This window comes from Caloenas nicobarica, chromosome 2 (genome assembly GCF_036013445.1).
Source record: "Caloenas nicobarica isolate bCalNic1 chromosome 2, bCalNic1.hap1, whole genome shotgun sequence".
Lineage (NCBI taxonomy): Eukaryota > Metazoa > Chordata > Aves > Columbiformes > Columbidae > Caloenas > Caloenas nicobarica.
In genome coordinates, this window is record NC_088246.1 from 116,405,073 (window position 1) to 116,417,372 (window position 12,300).

The window sequence follows — 12,300 nt, forward strand, 5'->3', positions numbered from 1 at the left end:
GTCTTACTGTTGGTTGTCACCGAGAAGAGCCTGGCTCCATCCTCGTGACACCCACCCTTTATATATTTATAAACATTGATGAGGTCACCCCTCAGTCTCCTCTTCTCCAAGCTAAAGAGACCCAGCTCCCTCAGCCTTTCCTCATAAGGGAGATGCTCCACTCCCTTAATCATCTTTGTGGCCCTTTGTAAGAGATCCCTTTGTGGATCTTACAACTGTTTCTAGTTAACATTTCTGCCCTCTGTTGGCTATTTTCTTTTGTTATTTGGTTCTTTCTTCCCAAGTTCTGCTGTTGTTCCAACCCCAGATTTAGTGTCTTCCCCTTATTCCAGTATGGCCTAAAACACATCTCCTGCTCCATGTGACTGATGGGCTCAAGTACCACAGAAGATAAATGCTGTGTGGATCACTAATTTGGGGGCTATGTATGCTGGATAACATGCTAAACTGACATCATCCCTGAGCCTAATAGGGAAGAAGTTTCTTTCAAAGAACACAAAAGAGGTCTGAGTTGCACCAAATTCAGTTCAATTAGCCCAAGATGATCATTAGTTACAGCATTGACAAAACAGTGCTGCAGCCAAGGAATTTGGTCAAGAAAAAAAAAAAAAAAAATCAGGAACCTGGCCAGACTTGTAGTTCTTACTGAAGTGCCAGAGGCCCTTGTTCTGCATCCACTCTGAATGTTTGTATTTCTGATGTTAGCTGACCAGTTACTTGTCAAGCTCTTGAGGTGTTCATTACTTCAAGTGACAACAAGTGTTTGCACTTTAAAAAAAATTATTATTTTAAACCAGGACATCATTACACTGAGGAGAAGGCAAGGATAGGAAAGCAGAGTAAATGCAACAAAAAAAATAAGTTCCCTACCCCTTGTACCCAGTTCTTTTGCTTTATGCCAGTCAGCTATAAGTTTAATGTGCTACCATTTGTTTAGAGAATGGAGACAAATTAGGCAGTCATCTCCCAGTTGTGGTCTGCAAGGCTAGCATGCAGTCGTTCAAATGTGTCTTTTGGCATAACAGACTGCTGACCGTTGACCTTACTTTACAGTTTTCTTACTCCGTAAAGTCCTAGATATTCTATTTTATTGTATTTAAGGAAATAAGCCAATGCGGCCTTAGAAAATATAATCATTTTGGATGAAACACAGGTTTAATGCTGTTTTAATATGGATCCCTTCTTTTGAAACCAGTGAACTGAGAAAACTGGAAATGGAAGTTCACATTATTTGGCTGGATTTGAATCAAGCAAGTCTTGTTTATCTGCAAGCATTGACAGGCTAGAATCCAGTCACAACAGAAAAAGTAGGAGACGCCTGAATTTATTTCCACTTCCTTCACGTGGCTGAAGTCTGGATGTTTTGCAATCACTCTTGTCAGACTCCACACTTCTGAACTTAGAGGACAGCCTCAAGTAGAAGCTCATTCTTAGAAAGAAAAGACAGGTTTTACAAGCTTTGACACCCATGCACATTAACATGTCGGACTTAAGTCTCCCAAGGCACACTCTGGGGGAAGTCTACACTAGCTTCCAGTACAGCCTCCCATCTGCTCCAGAAGTACTTTATTCCAAGCCAAGTGTCACTGCCATATTAGATGCAAGTCCTGAAGGAACTGCTGCAGCATTGAAGACATTCCCCATACCCTTTCTAGGGACACCCAATTATCCAGAAGGTAATGACAGAAGGACAAGAGGCTGTAAGGAAGAGAAGGAAGACCGAGGGCTGCAAAAAGTCAGTTACAGTCTACAGCCTGTATTTTAGTTAATCATCATGTGGTTATGCCATTACTATCTGGTAGTACCTAACAGATCAGGATTTGCAGCAAGACATAGTGGTTTTGCTAGTGAGGAGGCAGAACAGCAGGTGTAGTTATACTACAGAGGCTGCTTGGCTGGAATTTGTGTTAGATGATTTCCAATGGAGTACTCTATGGGAGCAGAGTGATTAAGACAGTCTCTGAAGACTGACTGTGGAAGAACAGAGATTTAACTCCGAAGTTTCACACAACCAGAACAGTACCCCCAGAGAACACCTTACTTACACTTGTGTCCTCTAACATTTAGAAGAATCAGAACTTAAAAAGCAAAAATTTCACTGTGTACAGATTCCATACACAGAATTACTTTAACCTAAACTACCACCAGCCCAGTCCCTCTAGCTTCCTAGACCTCCTATTAGCAAGTATGTATTAGCTGGCTGGCCACATATTGCTAAACTGAAGATTACCAGCTAAGCAGCACCTATCTTTCCTTTTATTAACTGAGTCTCTGCTGCAGACTTTCACAATACTAACACTTGACTTTGAGCAGGAAGGCTGACTAGAAGCCAGTTTGCTTGCTATAATACAGGACCGCAGATTATGCCATTTCATTATGCTTTCTTGACCTTCAGATTACATTTAAGAACACATTGGAGAAGCGCTGAAATATCTTCTAAGCACAAGAGACTTCAGCAACTTATTTATGGGTACTGTTGCATGAATCTGAAGGTACTTTTATTCCATCTGTTTAGGCACTACACAGTGTCATGAACATTTGCAATGGACATACTTGTGAAGGTGGAGGTCTTCAGTTCCATCAAGCTGTCTAGTTCCCCTTGAAATTATGAACTAGCTCCCTGAAGATATAGCAGCAAGGGTTTGGGTTTTACAGCTTTGTTTTTCTGAGGTGAGCACATTAACTATTGGGAAAATACAGACATGGCTGAGTAGTCAAACAAAAGGATGAGTAAACTGATGATTAAGAACTAGAGTTGGGAAAGGGATAGGGCTTGTTCAGATAATAGGCTTTGCTGCTCTTTAGGGCAAGGTGTTCCCTCTGTCATGGCTGAGAGGAAGCATAGTTGCTCTCCCTTTGCAGCACTGTTTTCTCAGTGCTGCTTAACAGTTAAACGCTGAACGAAGAAATACCAGCCTGTGTAGAAGAGTAGGAAACACCTCCACTTTTTTAAAGCAACCAGAAACACACTCATGTAAATAAAGAGAAATATATAGCTACTAAATGAACGAAGAAATAGGACAGTCTGCAATTGCTAGCAAGCTTGCAAACCCATCCCCAGATAGAAGCTTAAGGCTCAGCAAGCGAGTTACTTAGCCATAACTATTAGCTATGCCTGTGCAAAACTTTAATGTCGGCCAAAGACCCAGACAACTGGCAGTTTGACTTTATTTTCCCAAGTAACCTAATATACTGCTAATGGTAAAAGGCATAGATTTGTCCTAACCATTCCTGCAAGTGGCAAGAGATGTAGCTGTTCCTACTACATGGTAACGAAATAATGTCCTAAAAAAACCAGAAACAAAACTCACACCTAGCAGAGCACAAATAAATGACCTGATCTTCTCTGCAGCCTTGAGAGGCTCTTTTCCACCCTGAACAATCCCCAGGCACCACATTCTGATTTTTTTAGTATTATAAAGCTCCAAAGTTGACATAAGCATGAACACAGGCAAAAAGAGGTACTGTCTCTTTGTCTTGTTGGCACTTCTAGCTTCTGCAAATTACTCTGAGTTTTTCTGTACATTACAACTATCTGTACTCTGCTTTTATGACCTCTCCCCTATGCAAGAACAGCCTTAAGTCACAAGGTAAAAGCAGCTGTTCAAGTGGTTTTTTTATTATTCTGTTGAGCATTCCAAAGAAAGCAAGATTATACTATCAGTAACAGTTTCACTACATGTGACTTCAACAGTAAGATTACAAACATTTGAGGAAGGGTACTAACCTTTACAGTTGATATCAAAGCTTATTTCTCCTTTGTCCATGGTATTCAACAGCTGTTTAACTTCTTCAGCATTTCCATTTCTAGCATCATGGAGAAGCTGCTGTTCTGCTTCAGTACTCATCTCTAATAAAGATATGAAAGAACTGATTTTGCAATCTCTTATGCTGCTATACATTATGGTTTAATATTATGTCACTTTTCTCCCTTATTTAATACTAACACTAGTATGAGAAACAATTATTTCCTTAATGCACAAACTGTTCTCACCAGTCCAGCACTCAGTTATGCCACTAAGAGGCATTAAAATTCCTCATACAAGGCAGTTAAATAACAAAATACCCATGTTTTCTTGCTTCTTGGTTTTCTGGGTTCTAAATGTGACTCATGAGCTGGAACTCTATGCCACAAATGAGGCAAGCTTTGCTACAAACGTAACCAGTAAGCATTTACTTTTCCCTTGTAAGGTTTTCACCTTCACCCCTTAGGGTTTCCAGAGGTAATGAGGGAGGGGAAGTTATGTATGCCTATTAGCCCAAGTATTTCTTCAGAATTAACCAAGACTTATTTTGTCTGCCAACCCCAGGGAAAAGAATCTGTGTTCACACGGAGGTCCAGATACCCATCAGTTACTGGTACTCTCAGCTCCTAAACTCAAGATACTTTACTTCAAGTCAAGATTGGAGAGGATAAGGTAAGATAAACAACTTTGTAGATTTTTACCTTATCTTTAAGAAACACAATAGTACAATATAAAGAAGTTAACATGTGACTAAAAAACATCACTAGCTAATTCTCATTTTACCACTGCTCTTGAACTACAAAAAAGTATTTACATCTTTCAAAGGGAGAAAACCAAGCCTGTGACCATGGCTATTTTTACAGCTCTCTACTTGACAGGGAACCTTAGATCTTTGGGCAAGTGATACTGCTACTAATTAGGTCTCTTGCAGAACAGAGTTATTAAGTGAAGCCTTAACACATCTTTTTCCACAGAATCACTATCTGAAGTTCTTTTTTTTTTTTTTTTAAGGTTCTTACAACAACTAGACCCAGATGCAGCACAGCTCAGCACAGGCAAAAGACAATTTTAATGTCCTATTTAAATACACTGCTTTTAAGAGCTGTCAAGAAGCAATTATAAAAGCAGCCTCAAAACACTGTGCTGCAATACACAATTTATTGCTGCTGAAAACAACGGTAAGAGGTTGCCCAAATTTAGTGTCTCCAGTTTAGCATCTTCACCTGACACACTAGGCTTACCAGATCCTGCAGAATCTAGATTTCTAAAGTCAGTTAATGATTGCAAAGCACATTACTGGCCTCACATAGTTTTCCAATACTAGCAGAAGCTTTGATCAGTCCCACAAACTGTTTACACTCTGCTGCATTGGACAGGCAGCTTTATTGCACCACACACACTCATAGCTAAAATAGATGCTGGGAGCTCTTCAACTACTGTTGGATGAGAAGCCACTCAGCAAGAAAAGAGACAGTGAGAACACTGGGAAAGCAACTAAAAGCCTGTAACAGTGCAAGATCTTGTAATATTCAAGACTGAGACAGAAGCCTAGAACAGGGCAGATTGCCAAAGCTCTAGCAATACGAAGAAGAGTTTTCCCGTACCTTTTGCTCAATCAGCAAAGAGAGGGAATCCATTTTCAAAGAATTAGCCAGAGAGACTAAGCAAGCCCTTTCTAGTACATTTCAGAAGAACAGGCTGCATCAGTCACCTGCAACCTACCACAGATATGGGGTACAAATTCCTTCTACAGCAGTGGTTAGACAACACTCTTATTTGTGCCTGCTTTTGAGATATGCTGAGGAAAAACAAACAAACAAACCAACCAACCAACAAAACCCCCCCACAAACACATCCCCCCCCGCCCCCACCAAAAAAAACCCCCACCAAACAAAAAACAGAAAACAAAACACCAGTCCTAGTTCTTCTAGTAATCCTTCAAGCCCTGCAGCTACCTTCTCCTTCAAACAGGAGTCTATCCACTCATCTGAAGCAACACAGAACAGTTTGTTGTTACTCAGGCAGTTGTAATTTTCCTCAGTGAATCTGTTCTACCAGTGTCTAGAGCAAGATCAAAATCAAATATGTTAATGTATTAACAGCCTGTAATACTTTCTCTGAAACCAAGTGATACTGTTCCAGGGAGACACAGAATGCAGTACTGAGAATCATACAGACAAAAGCTAAGAGGACAGTCAGAGTTCATTTTGCTGGGTTACCCATCAGGGATGGGGAGAAAAAAAAAAGTAGAGCTCATCCTTCATTTTCACCTCTTCCCATACAGTATTTCTTTAGCAATCTCTGAAATGTCTCAGATGAGAGAAACATAGTCCTATCATTACCCCATCTCTTTTGTCAACATCCCACATACACAGCAGGTTTGAATAACAATGCACTTTCAACACATTAAGAACCTGTAGTTTCCATTTGATATTGATGAGAAGGAAGAAAAGGCAGCTTGGAAAGGGAACAAGAAGTTCATCCAAATGCACAACTCTTGTATGCAGCAAGGCACATCACGCTCACATGCAGAATCTTAAACAGCTTGAGATACATGGAAAGCTAAATCACTGTGTAAAGTTACTTGCAGGATTTTTCTCTCCCCAAATAGTCATGAGGTTAAAATCACAAATTTGTTTGTACTCTTAAATCAAACATTAGCAGTAGTGACATGCACAGTAACGTGGCTAAGAAAGGTCTGTCTGCTTCACTGGTTCAGTCCCCAAAGAATTTGCTGTTTAGGCCAAGCCTCCAATTTCAAATACACTTTGTAAGCTTGAAGCATGCAGTGATGCAGAAGAATGACTGTCTGGACATTAGTCATATTCAGAGGGATCATTTGTGTGAAAATGTTCCTACAATTGGGGCTGGAAAGTGAATCTGTGTGCAGTTACTCATCAGACAAGTGATACAAAACCTGAAGTTTTAGCTAACAAGCTAAATAAAGTGCCTAAATGAAGCTGGCAGCAAAGGGGCTTTTAACAGAACTTAGTATAATATTGAAAACAGTTTTAAGCAATAGAATTTTCTCTAAAACAGAGATGAGCAGCCACCAGAAGTTTGAGAGGCAATTTAGAGTACTGAAAGAAATCAATACACAGGCACTCAAATGCTATGCGCTTACAAGTGTACTTCACACACCTGCATTCCCTTGTAGACAAGAGTTTATTTGGTTACATGACCCACCACCAAAAGAGCTCCAAAATCCCTACCTCCCAGCTTTGAAGTACTGAGCCTGACCATCAACACTGAATGAGAAACTTAATAGTTTAGTTTGGATTTATTAGTCATGAGATACTACTCGCAGGTTAATCTATGTGAATTGTACTGCCTATATGCAAAGCTACTAGCCACTTAAGGGAGCAAACATCTGTTCAGTCAGTGTTGCTGACATCATTACCTTACTCCATTAATGAGCTGATATAGGATAAACTGCCTTTCACAGCTCATCTTTATGCCTTGTGCTGTTGAAAGGCATGTACTCTAGGCTCTGCAGTCACTGGTACACCATGAGAAAACAACACAAGAACAATATTTAGTGTCTCCTACACAGCCAAGACATGACTGCAAGGCATTTCTGTTGAACTCAATAGCACTACTGGAGCAGTACTTGATTGCTAATTGGATCTTAACCTTTAAGAAGGTATAAAGAATAGCACTGAGATGCTCCACTTTATCTTCTTCCAAGACCTATGTCAGAGTGATCTTCTCACACCATTGCAGAATGTGTCTTCACACAGGAGTTGTTTCCAACACAGAGTAGAGAGCCTAAGTTACCACTCTGCCTGCATGCCTGCCTAACGCAGTTTTGCAGAATACTTAACCATGAAAGGCCACCTAACTACCAATATACAAACCACCAACTTTACCCAACTGCTAGGAACACATAAAAAAAAGATGCTTTCCTCACAAAGCAGTCTATGAAGATCTAAAGCAACAACCCTGACCACAAGGCCACACTATTGATAAGACCCATTTGTTTTTGCTTCAATTTCTTCTCCTGCTGAGGCCTCCTGCCATGTACACAGCTCAGAACAGCAACAATACACACTAACCAAAACATGGCTGGTTTTCAGTCTGATGGAGCTTGACAAGCAGCAGAAGCAGTACTGGCACAGTCCAATTTAAGACTCTGAGTCAGCAGCTACTGGTTGCACAGGAAGCTTTCTATTCATGACAAATAGCAAGCTTGGCAAAAAGCACAGCACTGGCTAGTATTTCAAGAGATCTCCCTCCAGCAGTGAAAACTAGATTCCTGTAGGAAAGGATGATACTTGCTTAGGAAGACTTCTGATGTGTCCCAGCATGCACACATGACGATGTGATGATCGTAAAGGAGGAGAGGACAAAATGCAGCAAACCGCACAAACAGACAGAACCTGTCTACAAACCCACACAACACACTGCAGTGACAGGAGTTGCTTCAAGAAGAAAGAGCTGCAGTACTAGAAGCATGAGTGATATTATCTAGAAGTAATTAATTTAATCTTCAGTTAAAGGGCTCTAGAGGTTAGAAGTAGAACATGCTTCTATGACAGTCTCACAGTGCTTCATGTGAAAGCACCACATATATAAAATCAAGTTACTGTCTGCTCAGTAGCAACACGGATGCAATAACATAATACCTGTTCGATACCACTGCCAAGGCAATAGCTATTTAAACTAATCCTCATTCTTAGGTATCTCCCGGCAGTTTTCTGCACATAGTTTAGTCCTGTTGTATCAAAGACTTTCTTTCAGCCCAGGAGTCTGAATAAGTACAAGACCTCACCAGATCAGCAGGCAAGCACAGTTTCAAGAAAAAAAAAAAAAAAAAAGACTTCAGGAGAACTGCTGGAGTTCTCTACACGCGTCTGGAATCGAGCAGTTTGTTTCAGTACCGGTAACTAAACACTTTTTAAGGCGACAGGCTCATGCATCACAGCGAACGCGCTCCTTGCCTACGGGAAAGGTGCGCTCAGATCCCGGCCGCGGACGAACACACCTGAAGGCACCGGGCACCAGCTGCCGGGAGGAAGAGGAGGAAGCAGGAGGAAGGGCTCACACCGCTTCCCCAAGGCCAGAATCCTCCTTCGGCACCCTGGCTGCCCCTGCTCCGACTCCCCAGCCTCACACCGGGCAGCTTGCCGGGTCACGCTGTGAGAGGCTCTGAGGGGGGGAAGCAGCGACACCCCCACCCTGCCCCCAGACGCGCTGCCGGCGGCCGCAGAGAAGCGGCCAGCGAGCCGGGGTGGCCCGGCAGGGGCTCGCACTCCCTCACGCAGCGCCGGCCCCGCAGGCCTCCCCTGCCCGGCCCGCCCCGCTAGCCCCGCCGCGCCCCTCGCAGCCGGCTCTGGCTGAACTTGGCACCTCCGCTCCGCGGGCACGGGCGGGCGGCGCCGGCTCGGGAGCAGGCCGGGGAGAGGGGAGACCCAGAGACATAGCAGCGGCAGGGACAACACAAACGCCGCAGCGGGAGGGCGCGTCTCCTGCCGTGCCCGCCCCCCTCCGCGCGCCGCGGAAGGAAACACGCCCCGGGCGAGTGGGCTGACACACCGCCAGCCGCCCCGCTCCTCACCGCCCCGCTCCTCACCGCCCCGCTCCTCACCGCCTCGCTCCTCACCGCCCCGCTCCTCACCGCCCCGCTCCTCACCGCCCCGCTCCTCACCGCCGTTTCCCGCCCCGCGCGTGAGCCGCCCGCCCCCGGCGCCGGGTTATACGCACCGACCCCGCACGTGACCGGCGGCAGCGCGGGCCGCTCCCCGCCGCTCCCCCTCACACCCCGCGCCGCCGCGCGGGGCGGGCCGTGCGGGCTCCCGGAGGGGCGGGGCAGGGCACGGCTCCGCCCCTCTCGCCAGGGCCCCGCCCCGCCCCGCGCCGCTGCCGGCGGCCTGTTCCGTCTCGCCCGCAGGGCCGAGTGGGAGGAGGCGGTAGCGCCGCTCTGCACGCGTGGGGCCGGTCTCGGGGGTTCAGGTCTCGCCTCAGGCTGCCAGGGCCTCCCCGAAGAGCCGGGAGGGGCGAAGCAGGACCCCGCGGAGGACTCAGCGCCCGCAGCCGTCGGCGGCCGCGCTTCCTCTGGAGGGACAGCGACGGCACTGCGACCCCGGGGCCGCCCGACGGACAGTGCCCTGTTTCGGCCTCGGTTTGCCTCCCGCCACGACCCGAGCTGGTGGGCGAGCGGCTTTGGCCGCCTTCTGCGCAGAGAGCCCTCCGGGCCGCGCCTTGGCTGAGGGAGCTGTGAGCGGCGCTGGAACAGGCGGTGGGAACGTGGGGACGGTGACCGGCGGTCACAGAGGCACAGAGGAGTTGGACAAAACGGCCCCAAAGGGAGACAGTGACAGTGCAAGAATGACGTATCACCAGAGGGGAAAAAGGGTGTCCTTGGAAATCAGTCTCCCATACAAATGTGGTGCGAGTAAGAGGAAACTGTAAATACATGTGCTGCTCCTAAGAACAGCGTGCCCAAAAGCAACCTAAGAGAGCAAGAGTTTTGGTACTACTGGGGACAAAAAGTGAAGCACTCCTTTGGTTCAAGGCCCTCCAGTCCACCACTCAGAATCACAGCGTGTCAGGGATTGGAAGGGACCTCAAAAGCTCATCTAGTCCAATCCCCCTGCCAGGGCAGGAACACCCAGATGAGGTTACACAGGAAGGCGTCCATGCAGGGTTTGAATGTCTCCAGAGAAGGAGACTCCACAACCTCCCTGGGCAGCCTGTTCCAGTGCTCCATCACCCTCACTGAGAAGATGTTTCTTCTCAAATTTAAGTGGAACCTCTTGTGTTCCAGTTTGTACCCATTGCCCCTTGTCCTATCATTGGTTGTCACCAAGAAGAGCCTGGCTCCATCCTCGTGACACTCACTCCTTCCCATCTGTTCATCCTGCCCTTACCCTCCACTACACCTTTCCCCTGAACCCAACAGCTGGCACCTTGTTTTTCTGCCTTTAACACCTGAGAGGGGTTTTGCATTTTGAAAACTCCTGCAGTGCCTTTGAAGTCCTACAGGAACTTACTAAGGTGGCAGGGAAGCTTTGTGGTGTTCAGGCATGACTGAGTCTGTGTCACATGCTGAAAAGGCAGGGCAGGGGCCACAGGTGCCATGAGAAACTACCTCAAAGATTAGGGTGAAACTTCTGTTCCAAAAGTCAGCAAGTTGAAACCCGAACAACTCTTGTGAAACTCTTGGGACATAAATAATGAGGCACGCTTTATTTTTTTTCTGTATTGTCTATAGCTCCATATATTTTTGATGTTTTTAGAGTGAAATACCAAAAGAAGAAAAGGAACAGTTCCACACCTGTAGAAATAACACAAATTTACTGTGTTTGGACTTTTCCTGCTTTTCATTACTTTAAATTAGTTTACAAAAAACTGAAAATGGGATACAAGTATCATCTAATAAACCTTCTTAAGAGAACAGATAACATGCTAGCTGTATTTATTAGAAATTAGTTTATCTAGGTTAAGAGACCTGCTTCCAGGGATGCTTCAGCAATAAGCATATGACATCTGAGAGGCTTCAGTGAAGGATCACATCGATGTTCCTTAGGACCAGGTCTTCAAGTTGCTTCCTCACTTTCAGAGCACTAGCAGTTTCATGCCCACGTTAGTATCTTTTCTTATGCTCTCAGCCACTGCTGTCAGTCTAAACTTCTCTCCCTTTATTTCTTCCTCTTGTGTCTGGCTTTGAAGCATCTTTCACAATGCCATAACTGCTCCCAGCAACCTCACAAGAAAACCAAGCACCTGTCCATTTTCCTATTTTGTATTATAGTTACATGCACAACTACTGTATAAAATATTTATATTATTTCATCATATTAATTATAATTTCATAGAATCACAGAATCATTTCAGTTGCAAGAGACCCTCAGGATCATCGAGTCCAACCATAACCTAACTCTAGCACTAAACCACGTCCCTAAGAACCTTGTCTAAACTCCTTTTAAACACCTCCAGGGATGATGACTCCACCACTTCCCTGGGCAGCCTGTTCCAATGCCTGACAACCCTTTCTGTGAAGAAATTTTTCCTAATATCCAATCTGAACCTTCCCTGGCACAACTTGAGGCCATTTCCTCTTGTCCTGTCATTTGCTACTTGGGAGAAGAGACCAATACCCTCCATGCTACAACCTCCCCTCAGCCTCCTTTTCTCCAGGCCAAACAGCCCCAGTTCCCTCAGCCGCTCCTCAACAGACTTGTGCTCCAGGCCCCTCACCAGCTTCATTGCCCTCCTCTGCACTCTCTCTAGTATTTCAATGTCCTTCTTATGATGAGGGGCCCAAAACTGAACACAGAATTCAAGGTGGGGCCTCACCAGCACCGAGTACAGTGGCACAATCACTTCTCTAGTCCTGCTGGCCACACTATTCCTGATACATTTTTGTTATAAAATGAAAGTGTCAGCATCCCCCTACTCTATAACCTGTTCCAATACGGCACAGTTTACAGCACAGAGCTTTACCCTTCAGCCAGTTAGCTATACTGTAGCTCTCTGTTCTGCACCAGGCAACAGGTGCAATGAATTGAGAGGGACAGTGCAGGGTATTTTTTTCTGAATCTCAGTAAGAAAG

At 45.2% G+C, this 12,300-nt stretch overlaps 1 protein-coding gene across 5 annotated transcripts in view; it reads right to left on the reverse strand.

The window, feature by feature from the left end:
* The window catches only part of OSBPL1A (oxysterol binding protein like 1A), a 77,578-nt gene extending 68,047 nt beyond the window's left edge, over nucleotides 1-9,531 (reverse strand). For 4 of the 5 annotated variants that reach the window (XM_065627899.1, XM_065627897.1, XM_065627896.1 and 1 more), the window contains exons 1-2: nucleotides 9,450-9,531; nucleotides 3,728-3,850 (exon numbers count right to left, since the gene is read on the reverse strand). In XM_065627899.1, coding sequence (XP_065483971.1) covers nucleotides 3,728-3,848 — 121 coding nt within the window. In that variant the 5' untranslated portion in view covers nucleotides 3,849-3,850; nucleotides 9,450-9,531. The remainder of the gene's footprint in view (nucleotides 1-3,727; nucleotides 3,851-9,449) is intronic. The other variant, XM_065627901.1, reaches the window with a different exon arrangement.
* Between the last annotated feature and the right edge of the window lie 2,769 nt (nucleotides 9,532-12,300).